This window comes from Protopterus annectens, chromosome 9.part0 (assembly GCF_019279795.1).
Source record: "Protopterus annectens isolate FY-2018-M chromosome 9.part0, PAN1.0, whole genome shotgun sequence".
NCBI classification, from domain to species: Eukaryota; Metazoa; Chordata; order Ceratodontiformes; family Protopteridae; genus Protopterus; species Protopterus annectens.
In genome coordinates, this window is record NC_056743.1 from 863,236,106 (window position 1) to 863,263,309 (window position 27,204).

General features: G+C 34.6%; 1 protein-coding gene across 2 annotated transcripts in view; it reads right to left on the reverse strand.

Moving 5' to 3' along the window:
• Positions 1 to 27,204, reverse strand: part of LOC122811616 (RLA class II histocompatibility antigen, DP alpha-1 chain-like) — a 202,188-nt gene that overhangs the window by 103,505 nt on the left and 71,479 nt on the right. For both annotated transcript variants that reach the window (XM_044083584.1, XM_044083583.1), the window contains exon 4: positions 17,783 to 17,848. In XM_044083584.1, the coding sequence (XP_043939519.1) occupies positions 17,783 to 17,848 (66 nt within the window). The remainder of the gene's footprint in view (positions 1 to 17,782; positions 17,849 to 27,204) is intronic.

Genomic DNA, 27,204 nt, shown 5'->3' on the forward strand with positions numbered 1-27,204 from the left:
TTAGAAAAGGTCACACACATGTTCCTTGACAGAGGATGCCCACAATGTTTATTACAGGACACCCTAGGGAATGTCCTCAGGAAATGGGGTAGGAAGTACCTACCCTTGCTAGGTAAGAGGAATAATGGTGAGAGCCTATTCAACAAAAAAAAAAAGCACTAACAAGGACTTTGAAAGAGCCATGGTGGTTGAATGAATTATGCATCTGATAAAATTAAGGACATTATTAGCAAAAACTGGAATATGCTTGAACATTCCCCTGAGTTTGGGAGGATTGTAGGACCCAGTCCAAAAATTATATTTAAAATTAGTCAAAATCTGAAAAGCCTCTATGAGAGTGGTTCATACCCCAACCCTAGGATTGGGCATGGAAACAAAAAATGTGGGGCATGTAATCAGGGTATGCATATTTTAGATGCTGAACACCTAACCCTTGACAACACTAAAAACTAAGGTGCACTTTAAAAGAGGAAATTGTGGAAGCAAGGAACTTGTTTTCTTAGCTGCATGCACTTCTTCTTCTTTTGGCTTTTCCCTGTTAGGGGTCACCACAGCGGATCACCTGTCCGCTCATGATTGGCAGTGGAGTTTTACAGTGTCAGTTTGCCAACCCGGTGCCCAATCTTCTACAGAAGGCACACACATGCATGCACTCAGACCTAGGGCCAATTTAGAGTGTCCAATCCACCTACAGCATATCTTTGGAATGTGGGAGGAAAGTGGAGTACCCGGAGGAAACCCATGCGACCACAGGGAGGACATGCAGACTCCGCACAGAAGGCAGCCCAGCCGAGAATCAAACCGGAGAACCTCTTGCTATGAGGTGACAACCCTAACCGCTGCACCACCGTGCCCACCCTTTTAGCTGCATGCACAAAATGTAATAAACTCTGTATAGAAAAAACTGAAAGAACACTAAGAAAACTAATTTATGAACCTTATTACAGCATCAACAGCAAAAGTGTAAACAATGCCCTGTTTAAGCACACTTTATTGGATATGACACACAATGAATTTAAGTTTGAAATTTTAGAACTAATCAGCATTTATCCCAGGATAAGAGACTGAGGAAGACAGCTGGAACATAAAGAACTCCTATGGCAATTTCAACTCAATGTTTTTACCCACCCCCAGGTTTGAATGACCATATTAGTATTAAACTTGTATTGAAATTATGTACAGCTAGGTTATAAAATGGGTACAAAATATTTTTCTGAGTTAACAACAGAAAGTTTAACACCTTGTGGTTTATTTTTTTTTTTTAAACAATTTTTATTGATTTTTGATTAAGACATATTTACAAACAATTATATATAATCATCTGACATGTGATGAATAAAGGTTATAGCATATATGTCAAGTAATTTATAAGCAAAATAATAAAAAAGTTAACTAAAGTATTTACAGAGACATCCTGCAGATTCCAGTTAACATGGCATTTCTAACTATTTTATGTTGTACATCAACAATAAACAAGAAATAAATCAATATTAGACATTAAAGTGATTAATTCTTCTTTAATAAACTTTGTAAATTAATCCACATTTGATGATCATATGTCTTTCTAGAAGTTCTAGAAGTTATGTTTTTTAATTGTAACTGACAAACATCATTTAACAAATTAGTGAATTCAGAGAATGTAGGAGGAGATTCTGAAATCCAATTTTTGTTATGATTTTTCTAGCCACTGCTAGTATTGCCCAAAGTAGAGAATATTTTATTCTTTTAACACAATATGGAACAGGTGTATTAAAAATCACCAAAGATTTGGTAAGTATAACGTTATCTGAAAATAATACCTGTAGTAAATCATTTATGTTCTTCTAAAACAAAATAAGAGCAGGATAATCATAAAACATGTGCACCCAGCCTATATCTGTATCTGATTTACATTTGTTGCAGATGTTTTGTTTTTTGTTTATTTTATTCATTAATTGTGGCGTATAGAAAGATCTGTTCATAAACCTTCAAGTGTACAATTTCACCTTAAGAGATAATGTTGTTCTCCCAGCTGATTTTAAAATATTTGCTTTGTCTTGATCACTTGGATAGTTACTATTAATAGTGTAATACTAATTCCAATAAGTCTATGGGCAGGAGTATGTTTCTTCTGTTATAGTTCTATAAAAAATGAAAGTTTGTTAGAGTATGTTTGTGTTGAAGGATTAAATGAAAACAGTGTATAAAAATAAAGGTATCTTTTTTTGTAGTTGGTGTAATTATTTCTAACTGATGAATAGTCTAAGTGTTTGTATGTTTAGCCACATGGATTTATCCAATTGAAATTCATGTAATATGCATTCAACACTTTTAGTCTTAAAGTCAGATATCAACTGAAACCAAAACTTAAGTTCCTTTTGATTTAAAAAATAAATTTTATTTAAATCTGAGGTTATTAATAAGTCCTGGGTGAAATCTATGGGAAATAATAGGGTGAAACAATCTTTATATCTGAGATGTTTATATATGAAATTCCTAAAAGTAACTATGATGTTGTGAATGTAACAAGTTGTGTAGGGGAATATTGTTTGTGTGGTAAAATAATCTTTTAGAATCCATAAAATAGGATTATTTATTATTTCTAACTCAAGAGTAGAAGGTTTTGTTATTAATTGCATGGCAGATGACTCCCATAATAACTTCAACTTAGCCAAGTAAGTAGTATCTAGAAATTGAGTAATCACCCTAATTGTAGAAGAGATGGAATAGAGATTTAGATCAGGAAAAGCACCCCCCCCCATTACTCCAGCTATTTAGGTGCTGATTAACTGATATTCTTGACTTATTCGGATACCATAAGAAGTTTAATATCAGAGAGTTTCATTTGTTAATAAAGATTTTAGAAGGAAGAATTAAAATAGATTGGATAATATATAAAATTTTAGGTAAAATAATCATTTTTATGATAGTTAACCTTTCTTCTGTAGTGAATGTTATCATATTCCATTTTAAAATTAGATTTTGAATGTTGCTAAAACATTTGTCATAGTTTAATCATATAATTGTTTTAATGTCTTTAGCAAGGATAATTCCCAAATAAGTGATTTGGTCTGAGGGAAGTGATTTAAGAGTATTATATATACTTTTATTTTTATTTGAGCATATGGGTAATATTTTTGTTTTATCTTCATTGAAAGACAATCCAGAAATAGTTTGAAAAGTTGTAATAGAATTTAATAGAGTTCATATTGAAGAGTTATTACCTTTTGTAGTTATAAGGACATCATCAGCAAATAACTGTATTTTTGATGTTGTATGTTTGCCTATGTTTAGTCCTTCAATATTCTTATTCTTATAGCATTTGCCTATGGCTCCATTATTAAAGTGAACAACAATGGAGAAAGAGTTTAGTAACTTTTATAATGGGTATTTTGTTTGAAATATATGTACCTATCTTTATATAGGCTAAAGCTCCTTTATACAGATTTTTCAATATGTTTATGAAGTTATTTGAGAAATTCACATATTCTAGCAGTGTAAACAGATAACCCCAAACAATTGAGTCAAAGGCCACATTAATATCCAAACTTATTAAAGTTAAATACTTTTATTTTTCCTCTGAGATAAATCTATAAGGGTTAAAGTTCATTTAACATTATCAAATGTGCTTCTATCAGTTACAAAACCAGTTCGGTCGTCATCAATTAAAAAGGGCAAAATGTTCTTAATTCTTTCAGTGTATATGTTCATGAACATCTTAAAATCAACATTTAATAAGGATATAGGTCTGTACGAAGAGTAATATTTAGTGTCTTTGTTGGATTGTAAGATAGGTGAGATGAATGTATATTTCCAGGAGGGGGGATTACAAATTCTGTCTGGGCAATATTGTATACCTTATGAAGTAAAGTTATAGCTATTTTAGGCATGATTTTATATATTTCAGATATGATGCCATCATTTCCTTGTGCCTTGTTAAGTTTGAGTTTATTAATTTGAGTTATTACATCATTGAATTTGATTTGTTTATCAATATTTTCTATCTGCAGTTTGTTAAGTCTATTTTTGAGATTTGTATTGATAAAATGTTTTATGTTGTCTTTAGACTCTATGGTATGTAACGACTGATTGGTTGTATGAAAGTGACTTCTGAATTCTTCTATTATATCCTGTATATTATATACTTCCTTCTTTTTCTTCAAAGAATATATTTCTTATATATGATTCTGTTTGTTTAACCTTTTAGTTTTATTCTTAAGATTAGTTGAGTGTTTAGGGTTTAAAGAATAAGCTAGAAATTTATGTTTTTCTAAAGTAATCATAGTTTTATGGTGAAGTATTTTTCTATATTCTTTGTTTAGTTTATTTATTTCATCTTTAATATTACTGGATGTGAGTTTATCTTTATATTTAAGATATAATGAGTCACAACTGTTCTGGATAGTATTTAGATCTTTATCCCAGGTTTTTCTTTTATTATAATACCATTTGTTGATTTGTCCATATAGATAAGCTTTTAAAGCATCTCATACATATATGTGATAAGTATCAGAGTCTGAATTTATGTTAAACTTTGTATTTCTTCTTTTATAAATGTTTGAAAATCTTTTAATTGTGTAAGGTAAGCTGGTATTATTTTTATTTGTATATTGGGAAAATTATTTATTTTGAGCTCAAATAAAATGGACTTATAGTCTGATATTGGGCATGAAATAATTTTATTATAGGTTAGGTCATGTAATATCTGTGTGGAGAGTAATACTCTATCTATTCTAGAGTATGATTTGTGTCTGTTAGAGTAAAACTTGTATTGTAATGTGTTAGTATCTCCAAAGTCATAGATATCCTTTAGTTGATAATTATTCATAAAGTTTATTAGCTGTTTAGCTTATGGAGTAATTTTTCTCTTCCCTGAGTTGGTTGAGTCTTTTGAGTTCAGGATACAGTTAAAATCTCCTGCCATGACTATATTTCCTTCAGAATAAGATACTGTCTGATTTAAATGTTGTCTAATTGTGTTGATGCCTATACCTGGTAGCCAGTAGTTGTTTATTAATGTATATATTTTTGTTTATTTCAATTATGGCTAAACATAACAAACCTTTGTTATCTTTATAAGTTTTAATTATTCTTGGTAGAGGAAGAGATTTATCCCAAAGAATAGCAACACCCCTCTTCTTTTTTGTGTGTTCAGAGCTTGCAATAATTGTATATTTATTTGTGTTTTAAATATTTAATATTATCTTTTAATAAATGGGTTTCTTGTAAGAGAATTGTATTGGGCTTATGTAGGGCTAGATATTTGAACATACTGCCTCTTTTTATGGAATTATTAAGACCATTGATATTAATTGATATGCCTCTTAATGTTGTCATATTAAACAACTATTAATAAAGATATGTTTTGTAGCATGTCAATATCATATAAATAGTCTATGAATCTCTCTCCATTATACCGTTTGTTCATTTTGAATATAATAAACCTTAACTCATTGTGGGTAACAGGTATTTCATAAACAATATCATTTAAGATGTTATATAAATGAATAATAAAGATTGTCAAAAGAAACGTATTAGCAATCTTAGTTGCATGTTGTATAAAAAAACCTAAAACAGCTCCCCGCCTGGAGTTATAAACTCCTTGTCTCAATGGCATCAGCCACTGAGATCAAACCTTCAAACAGTAACAACAGAATATAGCTACCACTTGTATAGATTGTATAATAGAAATTGAAAATTATACTGAATAAAAGGATTTTTTTAAACTTATAAAGATTAATTACATGCGACTCATCTGATTTGTTCACTTATTCTAAAATTTAAGGAATCTATTTATATAGCCTTATTTAACAGAGAAATCCAGGATGAATATTATAAAGGCTACAAAATAAACATGCTGATATAAAACAAGGTTAGACTAAGATGACTATATAAATGAAAATAAATGTATAGGTGCATGTGAGTTGTATAAATGGCTATGAAGACAAAATCGGCATTTTATCTTAAAGCTCGTTTACAAAATTTAATTGAGACAGATAAAAAAGAGTTTGATAACTCTAGAAATGCAAAAGCTACTTATCTAATTAAGAATATGTGATATCTATAATTTGTTATTGGATGTCAGTATAACCAATCTTTTTGTAGCATAAAAATATGACATATAAGTAAGCTTCTCAAAGGAAAATATCTATCAGACAGCTAGCATAAGCGTTAATAATTCCAAAACTGAAATGTTCAACACTTTGTTAAATCAAAAAAAAAATTAGGATCACTCAAATCCTATAAAATATGGTTCTAGTAAATATTTATGAAAACATTTATACTTTTGATATGTTTGAGCTATAATACTATAGCACCTTAAGCCCATTCAATACAGTAGAAACCAGTATTAACTGAAAAGGGTACATAGATATATTAATCATATAGAATGAGACTGTAAAGGAAGACATTCATTCATCAGAGATACATATAATGAACAACTTCTCAAGTATAAAGTTTAGATTAAATAATGCCTTTACCAAATAACATCAATTATAAAGAGTGTCAGTAAAATAGAACATGACCTGAAATAATGTATCTTTATTTGTGTAGAGGACCTTGCAGAAAAGTTGATGTTAGGTGCATATTGATTTATATAACAATTTTCCCATTTTAGAGTGAACTACCACCAGAGTATAGGAGCAGCTGTGTATGCACGTATCTTATATATTAAAGATATGTCTGTTGTTTATCATATAAGTAATAACCAGTCTTTATAGTTCGTAAGTTGTAATTTTCTAATTAACATTGAATTACTTTTAGAGGTATGTACCAAACTAAATGTAACACATATAATATGATGTTTATTACATATAAAAGGGTATTATATCCAAAGCAAAGGATGATATAGCATTCTTATACTCATTGTTTATCAGGCCATTAACAAGGTATAGTGTATCTATCTTTATATATTTCATCAAACCATTGATTTAGCTAGGGATAGCCTTGAAAATTCTCATCAAGAAAAAGTTCTGAGTCTTCCACATATGACCTATTACTTGTAACTGATGACCCAATCAATGAATTCATATCTTATGGGTTGCAAAGGAAGAAAGTGTTCTCATCTCATGATCTGATGAAAACACCATCCTTTAATGTGTCATTTGGGAAGTGCATTATTCATATTAATATTCAAATCTTATATTGCTGTATTTCTATGACGTATAAAGTAGACTGATACATTTTCAAAATTCCCACTATTGTGAAAGCAAGATCTATTTTATGTATAGCCAAACTGCTCATATATCTTATATCTACATAAGCTGGACTAACAGATGGGAGGCTGTAAATTTAGTCAGCTCTTGCCATATACATATATGTTTCTTTTGTCTAAGTCCTATCCTTGTTCCCTACACACTTCTAGGTCAACCACTTCCATAATTTAGTTCAGGTCATATTTCTCTGTGCTCGTACTGCTCAGTTTAATATAACAGCAGTTTATATAGATGTTATTAAAAGGAATTGGATATATTGTAAATGATCTTCTGCACCGAAGATGAGTATATAACAAGTTGAGTCACTGTTACTACTATTGTAAGCAACTTGCAGTGCTGTAAAAATTATATTTTATCAATCATACTAGGTCTGTATTTTTCTTTCAATATATAGACATTAAAATATAGAAGCTTACTACTTATCTAGTGTACTAAGTGTGTGTACTTGACCAGAAATTATCTAACAAAGTAACAATGTAAAGTTTTAGTTATTTCAATTGTATCATAGATACAGCAAACAGACTGCATCTCTCCATTGACCCCCAAAGTGATATTTCCATTGTTATAATAAAACTTTTTCAGTGTCTTTTTCTTTTAAAACACTAATTAACACAGTTTTAAATGCAATGGTAATAATACAGCACTTTAAAATTATTTTGAGTATACAAACTTATTAAATAATCTATAGAAATAACAGTAGTACATATCTTCAAGTTGAAAGAGTGCAGTTTAGTAATACAAAGAATTCAGCAGAGTAAAGTCAACAAACTGAAATGCTTGTAAAATAAGATATTAGTAGAGGATGATAAGTCAGGCTATACTCAGCCATGTATGTATTCAAATTTATTTGTACCTAACATTTGCATAGAATAGTTACTCTAAAACAGTAAGCCCTTAAATTAGCAGCAAACTTAATTTCTTCTTTGTGACTAATTTCTATAAATTCTTTGCCACATTTAATGTGCTTATATTATTACATCATAAATAATTCATTAACAGAGTTTCAGTTTTCTATTTAAGTATTGCCTACCTGTGTTCTGAATCAGAGCCAGGTACTCATTACCTTGACTTTAATTTGATGTCCAATGTTTAATTGCTGAGTAATAGTTGATCTACAAAAAATTTAAACTTTAAAACTTGTTTTTTAATAAAATTTAAATAAAAATAATAAAAATAATAAAGAAGCCATTCTTCATCAAAAGACGAACCTATGCTTCCTGGAACAGCTTGGCCAATAGCGATGCCGTCATTGGAAAGCTTTGCAGGGCTGAAAACGTGAAGTAAAAGCTGTTTGTCTATTTGCAAGGCAAAAATGACTGGGACCAGAGGGTATAAGCTTGTGGACGATCTTCGCGAGCCATTGCAGATCAAAAGTTGTCTCTCTTAGTTGAATTTAGAAAAAAAGACTGGGAAAAAGGTTTGGAAAACTTTTCCTTCACTTTTCTTCCTCTCCTCTTGTAGCCATTAGTATCTGCTTGCTTGTAGAGGGCCTCACAGGCTGTGATTTGTCAGACATAGCACATACAACACTGTACAAATCCTCCATTAACAGTATTATCAAACAGAAAGAAAAAAATAGGAATAAGAAGAAAAGAAAACAGCTTCTCTGAGTACATATATACTGACCACCCTACAATTATAGTTGGAACCCATAAGATTTGTAACATACCACATCTTAACTTTATAAACATAACTTTTTAAAGGGTGAAAGCACCTCAGGATAGCATGCAATCTCCAATTTTTATCAAATGCTCTTTTAAAGTAGAACAAAGTAAAGGACTTTACTAAACAAAGAAAGGCACCATAAGGCAAGAACTATTTAGGGAATTACAAAGAATAGTCCCGGAGTCTATATTGTTAAGAGATATTAATGTTTGATTTATGGGTGATTAACAGAATGTTAGTATGTAAATTAAGAAAGCATCTCCTTTAATTTTATTTATTATAAGAATCATAAGAGCATATAAGCTGCTTAATAATGTATAAAGAATGAGACATTATATATTATCTTTTCCCTTTGTCTTTTGTTATTATTTTCTCCTCATCATTCATAAAATGTTTTATATTCCCTTTCTTAACCATTACAGATAACTCTCTACCCCTCTTATACTTAATAACATTTATAATGGTATGCTATAGACAAATAAGGAAACTGGTATTAATGTAAAATAGCAAATGTATCTTATAATTACGAATATACCCATTTATTTTATTTCTTAAAAGATAAATTATATATGAATAAAATGTGCTATGTAACTATTAGATTTATTAATAGGAGATTATGTTTAATTAACTGTTATGATAATCCATTATATTTCAAAGACTATAAGTAACTTTTGTAGAGATTTTTTTTTAAAGAAATGAGAAGCTCTTACCTTGCAAGAAGATCACAACAGTATAAAATTATCCAATAACAATACAGACCAAAAGAAAATGGAATGTGGAAATATTTAGTAGTATTTATTTATTTGTTCTTTAGTCTCTTTTGCTTTTCAGCTGATTTCCATGTAGAGTATGAAGCCATTCTTTTAAGTGAAGGGTTTGCCCACTCCATTTCTTCTATTTTCTCTAGAGCTTTTTGATTTTTAACATAAGACAGAGCTGAATCCAGGTCTTCAAATATTTTGGGTCCCTCCGGAAGGAAAATCTTCAGCTTCACAGGGAACAAAAGGTGAGTTTTGATTTGTATCTTTTTCAATTCTTTAACCAGTGGCAAGAAAACTTTCCTCTTATTTATGTCTAGTGAAGAGAAGTCATTGTCAAAACAAATAATAGAGTCATTAAATTTCAGAGGAGATCTGGACCAAGCAGTTTTTAGAACCAGCTCTTTATCTGAGGAAGAGAGAAATTTAACAATAACTGATCTAGGTTGCTTTCTGTTAGAGGTACTTACAGCAGTTAATGACTGGTGTGCTCTCTCAATGCCAAAAGACATCTGGAAGGTCTAAAATAGTAGGTATCCAGGTGTTGAGAAAATATGTCATATTATTTCTTTCTTCATTTTCTGGCAAACCAAATATCCTTAGATTATTTCTGCGAGATCTATTCTCAAGGTCATCAAGCTTGCTCTGCAACAGAGAATTTTGTTTAAGCAGGAACTCAATGTTGTGTTCATTTTCCATTATTCTACCATCCATGTCATTCAATGATTCTTCAATATCAGTTATTTAATTTTTTTATTGTTTCAGATCTTCATGTAGTAATTCCATTTGTTTGTTGGCTTTCTCTTTAAAGTTGTCTATTTTACAGTCAGTTTTATCAGTCTTATTAGTTAAATCCTGTATGCTAGATATTAGCATTTGTAGTTCTCTTCTGAGACGACTGGCATCTTGACTGGCTGTCTTGTTTAAGGTCATGATGAAAACTTGTCAGATGAGAAGATATTTTAAACAGATTTTTGACTGGAAAATATGTCTTCAAATTAATTTTTGTAGATATTCTTGTAGATGAAGTTGAATACTATAGAATTACGTAGAAAAAATATCAAAATTCCTTGTTGGAAGACAATAATCCAGTATAGATAGAATTTATTAAGTGGAGCTAGTAAATTCTGCTGCTACTCAGAACCCATGCTGGCCACGCCCCCATCTTGTGGTTTCTTTTGACTTGATGTGCTTTTGTCTACACATATTATTTCCCTCTTGAATCTTTTTTCATCTAGATGGGATGCCCATAAAAAGTTTAAGATCCTGAACAGTTTAAACTACTGTCACATATGCAAATTGTCTTTTAGTAGTAGTCCTTTAAGAGGAGGAGTTAGTAAGTGAGGCTTAATTAAACTATTTGGTATTACCCAATAAGCAAGTGATGTCTGGTTTGAAAACAGCATTTAACTGCCTTTTAGGCCTGTTTAACTTATTCTGATGAAGTCCTTGACTTGTAAGGATGAAAGCGCTTAATCTGATTTTGTAATAAAAACTTGTTTGTTTCATCTTTGTTTGTATTACTTCTTGGATTTGGCGACCAGCACTGGTCACTACACTAGTCACCACATAACTGAGAATAAATTACAGCTGCATATGATGAATGAGGTTAATCACCATGAGCCACAGCATAAAATATGATGCATGGAAATTAAAGTTCAGGAGATAGTGATGAATGATGGTAGAATGATGTAATCTGCAGACCCGCAGACATAACAAAGGATAAGGATGTCCCCCAGACATGACTTATCTATCCCTGAAGTTTGAATGTGTGTGTGTGTGTGTGTGTGTGTGTGTGTGTGTGTGTGTGTGTGTGTGTGTGTGTGTGTGTGTGCGCGCGCGCTCACACATTCTGTAATAGACTGACATCCTGTCCAACATTATTTATCTACTTTATACTATTCAGGACTCTGGCTCTCCTGTAATCTTGAAGAGGATAAAGTGGATACAAAAAAAATAAATGACTGTTCTGTAGATCTTATTTCAAGATAATGAAACTGAAAATCTTGAGAAGAAAAGACTAAAAGAACATTGAAAACAGAAATGAATGAAGCTGAGCACCTGAAATAATCTTTTACTTGAACTACAAAGCAGAAAAGGTGATGGTGACCATCCCATGATGATGACGTGGCTATCTAAAGTCCTTGTAAGAAGCATGCAATGAGAAACAAGGTTAAAGCTCACCTCCATGCTAGGCCATCCTCTCCTCTGCAGGCCCCACCCTTTCCCTGCCGAGTGTGTGTATTCTCATTCTTTTTGTATTTCTTACCATCTTCTACTGACCATCAGCTCTCTTCTACAGACACTTAATTGTCCCGTTCACTTTTTGGCAGTGAGCTAGCTTGTACCCAGCACAGATAGAGTAGGGTTTACTATGCTGTTCCTCTACAGTATGATAATCTCTTCCTGGACAGCTAACACTCTCTCTCTCCTTGAGGACAAACAAGAATGAATGGGCCAGCTTTTATAGTATCCAAGTAGGATCATTTTAATGAATTCATACAGGAAAATTATTATTTTTAAACTGGTACACACGTTTCATCACAGACTGCCATATGTTGGGCATAATTTCTGTTGTTTCAGTAGCTGTACTGATGTCTTTTCCAGTGCAGCCATCAAATTCATCGGTATGGGATACAGGGTTTTACTGCTTAAATGAAGTGCAGTAGAATGCTTCACAGTGATGGTAAAGTGTTCTCACCGTATAATGAACTGTTTAGAATATACTGAAAATGGAATATAGTGAAAAAAATTTAAATGTATGTGAAAGGCTTAATGAACAAAAGATTTCTAATCTCAGGAACTGTGCTAGAATCATGTTCTGTGATTAACTATTTTATGTCTGCTTTTACAACCAGTGATTCTCATTGTGTTGCAAGATTCAGTACAAGAGTAATTATAATCCCAAACCTGTCCCATGACTCCACAAAGTGCCATTCTATACCCTATACATAATTTTAGAAGTATTTTAACATTTTACAGCTTGTAAAAACCACAGGGACAACTATATGAAACAACAAACTGATCACTTTTCTGACTATTTCTTCCCATGTTAAAGGGTTTACCAGGTATCTTTGCATAATGCTTCCCAATGCATGTTCACTGCAGCAGTCTTTATATCAGCTGAAAATAAGGTTAGATCTATTTTTAAACCTCATTGTGATATCAGACATGCATTCACATTTTCCAGTACCAACTTTATCATATTCACAGTTGTAAGGGAGCTGGAGTCTACATAATGTAGAGAACAAATCCTTGATGAAGTTGCCTTCGTTTATATGTATGTATATATATATATATATATATATATATATATATATAGGTTTACTATCAGAATTGCGAACGTCACTCGGTCGAACGTTGTATAGTCGAACGCATAAGGTCGGAAACACAAATGTCGAAGGCAGTATAATCAATCGAGGAACGGTTTTACCATGGGTCGAGGTAGGGAGGATGTTTGTAGTCGGGTATTATACTGTACACCTACCTCGACCCATAGTAAAACTGTTCCTCGATTGATTATACTGCCTTCGACATTTGTGTTTCCGACCTTATGCGTTCGACTATACAACGTTCGACCGAGTGCTCGCAATTCTGATAGTAAACCATATATATATATATATATATATATATATATATATATATATATATCTGCCATAAGAGAGTTGAAAATTCTGAGCTGCAAGGTAAGCAAGACATGAGAGTTAGCTGAGATTCTGGAACATGCGAGGTTCAATCAAATGATGTTGGTCCTGTACCAGAAAGGGAGATCTAAATCTGCTAACGGAGACTGGAAGATGTGAAGCTGCTGAGTAGAGAGTGAGCAGGAGCTGACGTCTTGTTCCTAAGGTGTTCAGACATTTTGATGTGAGCCTGTACAAGGAAGGATGAAATTCTGTACATGGTGCAAACCAAGATGGATAGTGCCATGGAGGTCTATGTGAAGGTTCTAGTAAGGCCAACAGTGACTGGATCTATATTACAGCTGTTAACTGAATGCCCTTTTATTGACACATATTCAGCGAACTACAAAACCCCGAATGGCCTACAAAGTGGGGGGGGACTTCACCCCCAACACCCCCATGTGGGGGGCTGTGCCCCCCACAACCCCTTAACTAAATATACCAAATCCAAGATCACACTACAGTGGAGGAAAAAGCAAATCCCTGATCACGTACAAGTGATTTTTTCCCCTGAGAAAAAATGTGCTTTTGTGGCCGTTCGGGGTTTTTGTAGTTCGCTGAATATGTGTTGATAAAAGGGCGTTCAGTTACCAGCCTGTTCGACATTGTAATATAGACCCAGTGATCACGTTACTTATGGCTCGGAGCAGAGAGAAAAGGCATGAAATGTGGTTTATAATGAGCCTGAGTAAGAGTTAAAGTCGAGTTAGAGTACTGAAAAAAAACAGAGCATATACAAAAGGTATGGAAATAAGTCAACGATGCAGATCACTCACTGTCCTCAGGAACCTTGGCTGTACATCAGAATTTATCATACAAATAATAAAATTAAGTGCTTTCATTGAATATAACAATAAAACTTCCTCAGAATAAAAACTGAACCCACGTCTTGTCATTTTGTTATACAAATAAAAAGAAGGGAACTTGCAAGTGTAATTTTTGTTCCCAATGTAAAAATATACCAGAGCAGGACAGAGTTGTGGTTAATGGCATCAGGATAAAATCGAAATTTCACTGTAATTCTAACATGGCAGTGATAGTATGTCTTGCTTTATGCCAAAATTGTGAAAGCTTTTATGTGGGAAAAACAAAAAGGAAACTTACAGAGAGATCTAGGAACATTTACTAGATATTACAAACAAAAGAGATACTAATGCATTATTTAAACATCTTTTTTGTTTCCCTTCTCACAATTTTTTATTCTTTGGTCTTGACTTAATTTTAAAAAATAGTAGAGGGGGACCATGGGATGACTTATTGGAGTATGCAGAATTGAGATGGCAAATAAAACTGAATGCATGGACCCACCCAGGTTTAAAATGATGGGGTTTCATATAGCAGTGTGCTTAGATTACGTTCATATAAGGTTTGATTGCTGGATGTGTTAATGTCTTGAAAATGTTTGGGACATTTTATACATGTGACTTGGGAGGGGATCATTTAAATGACAAGATGTGGGTTTCGTTTTTATTCTGAGGAAGTCTTATTGTTATATTCGATGAAAGCACTTAATTTTATTTTTTGTATAATAAATACTTTTTTGCAACTGGTTTACATTTGTTTCCATGCTCCCTGGTGACTGGTTCATTCCCTTTCACTTTTGGATTGTACAGTTTGGTTCTTGGTTTGTACATCAGAATATCCAATGACCAAGATTTTCAGTAGATCATTGGCCACTATGGAAGTGTGGTTCTCTTGTTTAAGGGCACAAGAAAGATCCAAGGTACAACAGGCCTGCTAGACTTTGATCAGTGGTAGGGAAAGTTTTGAAATAATCTTTACAGAGAGGCTGCTTGCTTTTTTTGAGGACAACAATCACCAGGAAGCAACTGGTAATGGACCACAGCCTGAAGAAGCTGTGAGTTAAACCAGATACATTGTTATAACTAGATTACACTAGAACTTGAAAGAGGAGTACCAGTAGATGTGGCCTTTCATGACTTAACCAAAGCCATGGGCAATATGATCAATAAAAGGAACTAGATTACTGGATGATTTACTATTAGAACCCGAGGTTTGTAGTGAGAGGGACAATGTCAGGAATAAAGAACGCGATAAATGGAGAACCATGGGGTCAGTCCTGGTTCCTGTACTCTTCACTATGATTGCTTCAGGCATATCTGATGTAACAGAGAGCTGGAACGGCCTCTTCACTGATAATAGAGAGTTAGTATTAGAAGTGCAGGATAGGAGAAGAGTCCAGGCAAGGATGTGTAGAGGTGATGTGGGCAAAAAGGTGGCAGTTGAGGATCAGTACAGACAAATGCAAAAAAATGCACAGGGTTACAACTGTGGTGCAAAGTATCAGACTGAGGGAATAGGACTTGCAGTTAGAGAATGTGAAAAGAATCTGGGGCTGTTGATTTAACCTGCACTGGACTAACTGGAGTAAACTGGGACAGCAGTGGCACCAGCCAGCAGATATTCTCAGAGAGAAAGACTCCATAAGCAAAGAAGGGATGTTCTAATATCACTGAGCCCTGGCCATGCCACACTTTGGGAAATGTATACAGTTCTGTAGGTCATACGAGAGAATAGACATAAAGCTGCCGCAAGCCACAAGAATGGCATTTCTGATGCAGAGTAAATGATATCACCAAGGCATAGAGGAGCTACAGCTCTTCTTATTAGAGAGATGGGGGTGCACAGGATCAAGTCAGGGTATATGAAGGGAACAGAGGGGGGCAGAATGGGGGTGCACAGCATCATGTCAGAGATATGTGAAAGTAACAGAGGGGGGCAGGATGGGGGTGCACATGATCATGTCAGGGATATGTAAAGGAAACAAAGGGGGCAGGATGGGGGTGCACAGGATCATGTCAGGGATACGTGAAGGGAACAGAGGGGGACATGATGGGGCTATACAGGATCATGTCAGAGGTATACAAAGGGAACAGAGGGGGACAGAGCACACCCAACAAGCTACTGAGACTAAATACTCCTTCTGTCTGTGAACTTTCTTCAAAGAGAGGGCTGTAGACCTTTGAAATAAATTAAATAGACTGGCAGAATAGATGATGGAGAGGGAATCCATGAAGGTATTTATAAGACATGTGACAGGTAAAGAAGTGAGGGAGAAGATATGGATGGATAGGAGGCAGAAAGTTGAGTGATCTTAAAATGGCAAATTAGATAGGCTACTGTCTTCCTCTCCTATGTAACAAATGTAATGTAATGAAAATTCCAGCCCACTGTCCGATTATCAGGCCCATCCCATACCTTTTATGTTCCTTATTAACATTGTCTGCATTCTGTCAAATACTTCAGTAAAATATAGATAAAGAGTAACCATCAAATTTCTGCATCTATCTTATGGGCATCTCAGTCACAGCACAGTATCAAACTGGACCAGTGTAAACTCTGCTCATGAAGTCTTGTTGATTCAACTTAGCTAGACAGTTTACCTTAACTATTTTGTTCTCAGAATCAACAAAGGAAGATATCTCCTAGTTCCCAACCTTATATATTGCTGAAGTTCAAAATGATGAGACATATTTAACAGTGAGTAACCTATTATCCGATCAGCCTCAAATGAGTTTCTAGTGAAAGATTCTGGTAGAGTAATCAGTGCAAAATGGGCAACATTCTTCAACATTCTGAGACCACTGTGTCTATCAGGATGCAAAGTGCATGATTCTTCACTATGGTACTTAAGTAAACTTATAATTGATTAGTGATCAATTTAAACAGCCATAACATTTTTGTTGTTTTACAGGAGGTGATGTTTAATGATTTGATCACTTCTGCCAGGGTCCTGTCATGGCAAATATCATTGATTACAGTCACTTCAATGACACTAAGAAAATGCACCAAAAAACATTTTTTGCAAGCTAATGGCATGAAATGTTGATGCAGTACAGTACTCCAAACTGTACAGATGGAAATCAGCAAAGCTACCCTGTTCTCTCAAACCTCATCAAATTATCTCAAGCACCCATTCCACATTTCAATGGGCTGACATATCAGGTTAAAACAAATAATGTTTGCTGAAACTGTAAGTGTTTCTGCCAAAGTATCTTCCGTGTTATATTATAAAATGTTAAAATTCTAAGCAGAAGATAGTTTAGAAAATTCCTGTGTTAGATAAATGTGTAGCTCAGCTGAACTTATTCAGATATGTCTATAATGTTCCTTTTCTGACCACAGTATCTGCAGTTATGCAAGTACTTGATTAATTATTTCGATATTTGTGCTTATAACACAGGATTATTTGCTCAAGCAATTGCATAGTTTTCAAAGCCTTCACTTTTAGTACATTTGGATTTCACTGTGTCAGTTTAGTACTTTCAGATTTCTTTATCCACCTTTCTCATCAACTGTTCTAATGGCCCTTGACAACTGCTTTATCTGATAAGTAAGTAGGTATAATTTTTTTGCACAGGTGCCTCACAAAAGACTCTCCTGGCCTTAACATTTACATGAAGACACAGATACAGTCTTTTTTCTGTAATGCATTTTTAGTCAGGAATTGTATAATACATACCTTTGAGTTTCTTGTGGATACTGAGTGAAACTGTTCCATTTTCATGTACAAATGTTTTTTCAGCCTCTATGGAGAGAGAAATGACAGCACCTACATTATCATATGCTAGTTGTAATTTCCAGTTAAGTAAATATATTTGTGATACTTTTATAAAATCATATTTTTGGAAGAAAAATATTCTTTAATTTATTTGTTTAAACAAGATATTTTTTGTGAATGGTTCAAATGAGAAATGAGTTTGCTAGAAGCTGATTAATCCCTAGTGAAGAGTACAACATCTTGCTGAAATATACTTAAGCAAACGCTTTTGGGGTAGTTGATTATATGTTAGTAAAAGTTTCTCCCATGCTATAAAAACAAAGCAATCTTAGAAAAGAGGCCTTTCTACTGACTTACTCTAAATTCCTACTAGGCACATGAATCATATACTTTCTTATGTAGTAAAGCATGAATATTATCCCCCAGTTTAAAGTATACCACACACCTAGATTACAAATATATATATGTATATGCACTATGTTTTATAGACAGATATTTCACATATCCAATATATTCCCATTCTTGGGCATTGTGATGACATTCTGTACTGGCCAGCATGTTCCACATTAAGGGACAATGTGATGGTCGATTCCATTGTAAATATGAACAGCAAAATGCAGGCACACTGTTTTATGTCCTCTGTAGGAGAGTTTTTTTTTTTTCTGCAGTAAGAAAGAAAATATACAAAAATGTATACACCAGTAAGAAAAAATGTATCTTATTTGAAAAAAAAAAACAGTTGCGGAAAGTATACACTTCTTCAATAGGCACATCACCTAGACAGTGGGTTATCCTCCTGTGAACAGTGTTATTTATTCATTCATTTTATTTGATGACTGGAAGATCCAGCTATATAAAAGCTATTCACAGTGAAGTTCTCTCAAAATATATAGTTCCAAGCATATAAAATATATTAACAAAATTTACAATATAAATATAATTACACCAGAAACAGAAAGGAGTATGCCCATGGAAATATACAGGATATGCCATAATAGTGAATTAAAGAGGAGCTTGTGTTTGCAGTAAGCAACCCTGAAAGAAATTCATACATATATTAGTTCAACATTGGCATCTGCACTTTAATGTTGGATGCATGACTAATGATGTATGATCTGAATTAAAACAAGGGCAAAAGTCCAGTATGTATACTATACGCTGAATGCCAGTATGAATCCCTAACATTGGTACAGTAAAAGAATTAGCAAATACATAAGCAGTGAACATGGTCCTGAACAAAACATGACAGAAGAGTAAAGAGACCATATATATATATATCTGTATAGGGTTCCAGTTCACAATGCCGAATTACTGAAATCTCGAACTTCAGATGGCTGAGAAGGGAAGATAATGAAAAAAAAAAAAAAACAGTTTACTTACGTGTTTGCAGGGCGCTGAGTCCCCCTGCACTCTCCCTGCTTAAAGATATCAGCTCCGTGACAGCACTATAGCGGATGAACGGAAATCCTCCCATTGTGCACTTCTGTATACAGCACGGAATGGGAGGTTTCCCTTATCCCCACTGTAGTGCGATCTCGGAGTTGGTATATTTAAGTGGGGGGTGTGGGAGGTGCAGGGGAGCTTGCCCCCCTGCAAAAACATTGTAAAGACATTTTTGCAATGTCTTTTCACTCCGCTTTAGAAATTTGAGTTTCTGAAAACTTGATCTTCTGGACTTGGTCATCTGAAGTTCGGGTTTTCAGCAATTCGAGATTCTAAAGTGAAACTATATATATATATATATATATATTTTTTTTTTTTGAGTATATATAGATACTTTTCTATTCATGTTCAGGTTTAATCTAATGTTAAGTTATAACATTAGCGGTATTTTTAGGCATTCTTTATTAAACAAGTATGAGGTAGGTTGGATAAAAATTTACACATAGTGATATATTAAGGTGTTATCAGCACTTAATGGCTTAATATGTTGGGGTTATTTAGATTTGGCACTTAACATTCGGTCACATAAATACATAAAACAGTTTTAGCCAAAATAGTGGCTGTACCTTTAAAACTTTAGCAGCCACTAAGGGATATAATCCGGGCCTTGGCGGTGATTCTACGCACACTGAGGACGCTGTGAGCGAAACCGGCCACCGGTCTGTGTATCTGTGGGCAGATTTGCCTAATTAAAGTGGTTAAACTTTTCTGCTGTTACATTTTTATTTCATCTTGAGTGCTGGAGCGTTTGTGGATTATATTTCTCAGTCCGGGCACTTCCATTTGGTACCGCGCACCTGTTTGCATATTTGGGATCGAGTGGTTAAGGTGCTGGTACTTTTTCCTGAGGATTCTCATTACTGTGAGGGCCTGGGGACCGTTTGAACTACAGTGGAGGTTGTGTTTATAGACTTTTAACTGTTTGCAGAACGGAGTTTGAAATAAACAGTCGCTAATACGGCAGGCGACATTTGAGTTTCTTTTGGACTGTGTAAAATTAACGGAGACATTTCAATTTTTCTTTGGAGATTTTTTCAACACAGTGCAAGCCAAGTTACTGATTGTGCAACTTAAGGTTATCTATGAATGATATCTACACGTATTATAGTGAACGGTGACATTGGGCATCAAAGGTTCATTCGGGACCATCACGTACGTGAGTTTACAATATTCTTCGTAGGATTAGCACAACAGCGAGGGCTAGCAGACTGTGATTTCTGGAACACGTGTTCAAGGGACTATTAATCTGTTTTGCTACGCAGTATTTTTGTAACAGTGGAATTGACTACATTGGCAATATATTTCTTATCAGCCCTAATATGGCACAAGGTACGGATTTTTTAAATTATAAAGGCTGACAAGGATGATAGTGCGTGTTTTGTAGGGGCTAACAGTAATAACATAGCTCCTAAAGCTACTGCCAATAAACCGGCAGAAGCTGTTGATAGTTTTATAACTTTAACTGAAGCCTCTAAGAGAGTACGTTCATGTGTATGGCATTGCAAATTGTTGAAGGCGTATTTATCAGCCAAGATAATACCAAGGGGTTTACGTGTTTACGTTGAACCAGGTCTGGGAAATCAAGATGAAAGCTTTATGAAGAAGTGGAGGTCTATACAAGCCACAGCTTCAACAATGTTTATACAGCTTTTAGTTGAGCAATATGAAAATCAATTGCCAACATTATTAGTTAAACTAGAGCAATGTTTTGAAACTACCCAGAAATTTGTTAACACTACAGAATATAGCAATTTGCATGCCAAATATCTAACTGATATTGAGAAATATGATCAAGAGTTAGCAAAAAGGAAGATGCAAAAATACCAGAGGGATGTGACAGATCTCCAACAAGCACGAATGTATACTTGGAAAAAACAGAAGAAAGAAGTGAGGTTTAATGAAGACAAACAGGTCCCTAGGCCCAAAAGGAAACGAGTGAAATCTATATTAAGAAGGAGAGAAGTGGTCACTAGTGGTTCTGAATATTCATCTAGCATGTCGAACACAGATACAGAAGCTGAGATGGCTGAATTGTCTGAACCATCATCACCGCTTAATAAGAGATACAAAATCCCTTTAGAAGGGCAGGGAGAAAACATCGTAGAGGTGGACGAAGGGGTACAACAGAGATTTCAAGCCAACATGTTGCTTCTGTAGATCAAAGTGGACTTAATAGTCATGATTCATTATATGATGTTAACAATTTGGTCATTAATCTTACCAACTTTGAGTTTTCCTCCAGTGAATTCAGTGTGCTAAATAAAGGCCTTGGATATATACCCTCATTTTTTGTCTCACAATTTGACATAGTAAATGATGTGAAATGTTTTTGCAGACAGTTAAATTTAAAATATTTGTATTCTAACAAAGATTCCTCTTTTGGCATGGGAGAGTCCACTGGCTTCAGGTTTAAGAAATCACAATTTATGCCCCCCTATCACAGTACTATTAGAACATTTGAACAAGTGATTCTCAAAGATTTACACCTCAAGCAATCTGAAATATTTACAGCAGGTTTTCAAAACTTGAGTAGTGATGAGCGACAGGCTTTGATATCTTTGAAAAATAATTCTGATATAGTGATAGTGGGGGCTGATAAAGGTGGTGCAGTAGTGATTTGGGAACGTGAGCACTACTTCAAAGAAGCCAACAGGCAGTTGTCCAATGAGGAATTCTATCAGAGTTTAACTATGGATCCAATACAAGAACATAAACTATTGATAGATACATTTTTAGAGGAAGCTTTTCATTTTCAGAACATAGATCAGTTTACATTAAGACAGTTATTAGTGGAAGACCCCAAAACACAATATTTCTATATGGTCCCAAAGGTACACAAAAATATCATAAATCCACCGGGCCGTCCAATAGTGGCAGGGAGGGGTTCGTTAACAGAACCCCTTTCGGAATATTTAGAACATAAGTTAAAAAAACTGTTGCCATTTGTTACAGCAAGAGTACGGGACACACAACAGTTTTTGGCATTGATGGAAAACCTAGTAGTTACATCAGAACAATATTTGGGTACTTTGGATGTACAGTCGTTGTACACCTCAATACCACATGATGGTGGTATTGAGGCAGTACACTATTGGATGTCACAATCAGGATTGTTTTCAGAACAAGAACGAGAGTTTTTGATCAAAATATTACAGATAGTTTTGGAACATAATACTTTCACATTTAACAATGTTTGGTATATACAGATAAAAGGTACGGCTATGGGGGCAACTTTTGCGCCAACATATGCTGACCTATTCATGGGGTATTTAGAAGTACAGTATATATATACAATTCCTGATTGTTTTAAGGATTCACTGATAATGTGGCGGAGATATCTGGACGACTGTTGGGTAGTGTGGGGTGGTAATGTAGAACAATGGCAGCTGTTTGTAAAATATTTAAACAGTAACAGGTATGATATTAAGTTTATAGGAGATATACATATTCAGGAGGTCCAATTTTTGGATGTAAAGGTCATTAAAGGAGATGCTGGAATAGTGCATACCGACCTTTATAGAAAACCATATTCTAAGAATGGATTCCTATATGCCAACAGCTGCCACCCACCCCACACTATCCAAAATATACCCAAGTCCCAATTTCTAAGGGTGAGAAAAATTTGTTCTTCGGAAGGTCGATATCAGAGTCAAGCAGGAGAACTCAAACAAAGGTTTCAAAATAGGGGATATGGCAACAGGCAGATTCAGCAGGCCTATAATGAGGCATCTTCCATGGACAGGACCCAGTTATTAACGGATAGTGAACCGAGAGACACCAGTCAATATGTAAGGTTTATAACAACATATGGAAGTAATACATTCCATATCCGAAACATATTGGCTCAACATTGGCATATATTAACATCTGATGGGTTTTTCAGTAGATATGTAGATAAGGAATGTCATTATGCATATAGAAGAGGCAAAAACTTGGGTCAGCATTTTTCAACCTTTAAAAAAGGAGTAACAAACAAGGTCAATAAAACTGTCACTGTGGGGAGCACTTTCTGTGGCAATTGCAAATATTGCAATGTCATGGCCAAAACCAAGTCCTTTACCTCAGTTAATACAAAAAGAGTTTTTGATATACGTCATTTTATCACTTGCAATAGCACTTGGATAATATATATGGCGGTGTGTCAATGTGGTGCTTTTTATGTGGGGCAGACTTCTTGTTTATTTAAACAAAGAATTGCCCTACATATTAGTGATATAAAATGTGAACGCACCAGGAGTGCTTTATATAAAAATAAATTAATACATACAACAGCACATTTTATATTCATAGGATTGGACATGGCAGACATACCTAATATTAGTGATTATAGAAGACACGAACTATTGACACAGAAAGAGAGAAGGTGGATAGTGCAATTGGGGGCATTGTTTAAGCCAGGATTAAATGACCATTGGTGAACATTTAGTAGGGTACTTTGGGGTTGGATTGTCATTGTTATATATGTATGTGTATATATATGCATATGTATATTTTTATATGTGTATATCTGTATACATATATAAAAAATTTTTTTGAGTATATATAGATATTTTTCTATTCATGTTCAGGTTTATCTTTTGTTAAGTTATAACATTAGCGGTATTTTTAGGCATTCTTTATTAAATAAGTATGAGGTAGGTTGGATAAAAATTTACACATAGTGATGTATTAAGGTGTTATCAGCACTTAATGGCTTAATATGTTGGGGTTATTTAGATTTGGCACTTAACATTTGGTCACATAAATATATAAAATAGTTTTAGCCAAAATAGTGGCTGTACCTTTAAAACTTTAGCAGCCACTAAGGGATATAATCCGGGCCTTGGCACTGATTCTACGCACACTGAGGACGCTGTGAGCGAAACCGGCCACCGGTCTGTGTATCTGTGGGCAGATTTGCCTAATTAAAGTGGTTAAACTTTTCTGCTGTTACATTTTTATTTCATCTTGAGTGCTGGAGCGTTTGTGGATTATATATATATATATATATATATATATATATATATATATATATATATATATATATTCTAATCATCATCATCAACCCCTTTTTTCCCATTTTCTACATGGGGTCAGGGTATTGTGTTAACTGTTGCCATCTATCTCGATTCAGTGCTACATTCCTGTCTTCTTCAACACACATGCCTGACTGCCACAGATCTTCTCTCACATAATCCATTCACCTCTTTGCTGGATGCCCTCATTTCCTCTTATTGTCTTCTTGTATGTCCCAAATCCTCTTCACCAGATTGTCTTCTGCTTTCCTGCACACGTGCCCCAACAACCATAATCTGTTTTCTTTGACCTTTCCTGCAAGTGGAGCTACTTTGGCTTCTGCTCTTATGTCCTCATTTCTTCTTTTTCTGTTCCACAGTGTGCATCCTACCACCCATCTTAGGCAGATCATCTCAATCACCTCTAGATTTCTCAATTGTTCTATCTTCACTGCCCTAGTTTCTGTACCATACAGTAGTACTGGTCACACCACTGTGTTGTAAGTCTTCCCTTCCAATTTCTTTGGCATTCTTCTATCATACATTACACTTGACCCTCTGTGATAGTTGGCTGCAGCCCCTATAATTCGAGCTTTGACCTCTTCATTCAGACTTCCCTTCTCCTCAACCACCTCTCCAAATACTTGAAGCTGTTAACCTGTTCCGCAATCTTCCCTTCTAGCTTATTTCTCAGCTTCTTCTTATTTCCCCCATTTGCTACCATTATAACTGTCTTATCTGTACCCAGTTTCATTCCATGTGGTTCAGGTTTGCATTCCATTCCCCTACCCTTTGTTGAAGTTCTTGCTCAGAGTCTGCCTGTAATGCCACATCGTCTGCATACAGCAACTCTGTTGATCTATCCCCTCTGACCTGTTTGCTAAAATAGTCCATCACCAGTATGAAAAGCAGTGGGCTCAGAGCTGAATCCTGATGCACACCCACTCCCACTGGGAATCTCTCTGTGAGACCAAACACTGTCCGTACTTGAGTCGTTGGGTCCTTGTGCATAGCTTGCACTAATGCTATCAATGTATATATGTTTACAGAGCACAGCATAAGAGTTATAAATAATGTGTTGTTGTTTGATAGAAAAGAGCTGATGAACTAAACATGGTAGAAGAATCTTAGGTAAATATCTTTAGACTTTATAAAAAGAATAGGTTGAAGAAGAAAGTGACTGAAAGAATGAGGTGGTGAGTATGACACTGAAATAAGAAGGGAAAGAAAAAATGTAGGGAGAGTGAGTCAGGAGTTACAAAGTCTCTAAAATGGCAATTGCAGGTATGGCAATTGCAGGTTTGGTAACAGTGAAGAGGAAAAAAGTGAATATATAGGACTAAGTTTAGGGAGAAGTTGAGAAAAAAGGGGTTAAATCTGAAGGCTGTGGGACAGTGGTCAGTAAAATGGGTGGAAGAATTTGTTTATTAGAGGTAAGAGTGGAGCAGTTGGTAAGTAAATCAGGCTGAAAATTTTTTTGGAGTATAGCTTGGGTCAAACTGGTTCAGAAATTAACTGGAAGCTAAAGCTGGTAGTGGGTGGTTGGGAGAGTTTAATTTCTTAAGGGGTAATAAAAGTAGAATGTTTGCTGGTATGGAAATGAGGAGAAAAAGGCTGAGACATTACACAGCAGGGCTGAAAAAGAGGGTATAGGAAGGAAAATGTTAGGTGTTGGTACAAGCCGGGTGTACAAAAGAGTAGAAGTGGTGGAGAGTGCTCTTGCTGCTGTAGATGAATATCCTTGCCAAGCTTAATGTTAAAGGTAATGGGAAATATCAGTAGCCTATAGAACTTATTTGAGCTATGATGGCAGAGCCTGAGGGCCTGTTTCTCATTTCATAGGGGAGGCTGTTGATATGTTATGGTAGCAGAACATTCAGTCTTTTGTTTTCTTGAGATGTAATCTATAATAGTATATCGGGGTTTGTAGGGATTTAGCAAGTGTGTGTTTGTACATATCAGAAGAGTAACATATTTTTAGAATGAAAAACATCTTCTCTGTCCAGATTTCTCATCTTGCCTATATATCTCAATGTTCCTTTTGTTTCAAGTACTCTGTGTCACATTTCTACACTGTGCTCAGCTCACTCATTCCTCCCTGACTGTGGAAACAAGTAAATCATTTTTATATCTTTGCTCAACCAAATGTATTATTTTCATAAAATAATAATGAAAAGAGGATAAAACAAAAAACACATGGGCTGCCACCAAGCCATGTTTATTCCTTAAGCACCTCTGCAGAAGCCTTCCAGGGAGGATAAAAAGCATAAACAAACATCAGCTATAAATACACATACAAAAAGGAAATTATGTTACCACTAAGATAATTTATATAAAATAATTAGGCATTTAAAAACATTTTCCAATTACAGCCTCTGTTTAAACCTTTAGGAATTAAAGTGTTAAATTTCAAAAAGAGAGTATACTAGACTGGATACTCACCAACAGTCATCCCCAGAACTATATGTCTGGAACTCTCCCTTATGATCTTAGTGATCACCTGCTCACATACATCATGAAAGACAAAATTAATTGTACAAGCTTACCTATTTATAGGTCTATCAGATCCAAGAAAAACTTTGACCCAACTAAATTTCAACTTGAACTCAAATCATGTAACTGGACAAAACTAAAGTTCCTTCCCCTTGATGAGGCAGTGTCATCATTTAACAATTCATTCCTTACTATACTTGACTCGCATGCCCCTAAACGCTCAATAAGAATTAAAACTCAACTAGCACCCTGGCTAACAACAGACACCAAAACCAAAATAACAACTAGAGACAAAGCGTGGGATAAATGGCACTACCAAACTACCCCTAGATCGTATCAAATTCCAACAACTTAGAAATGAGACTAAAAAGCCATCATACTAGATAAGAAAAATTACTTCTACAATCTGCAACATAAACATCAGAATAACCCTCAAAAGTACTGGGCAGGCAT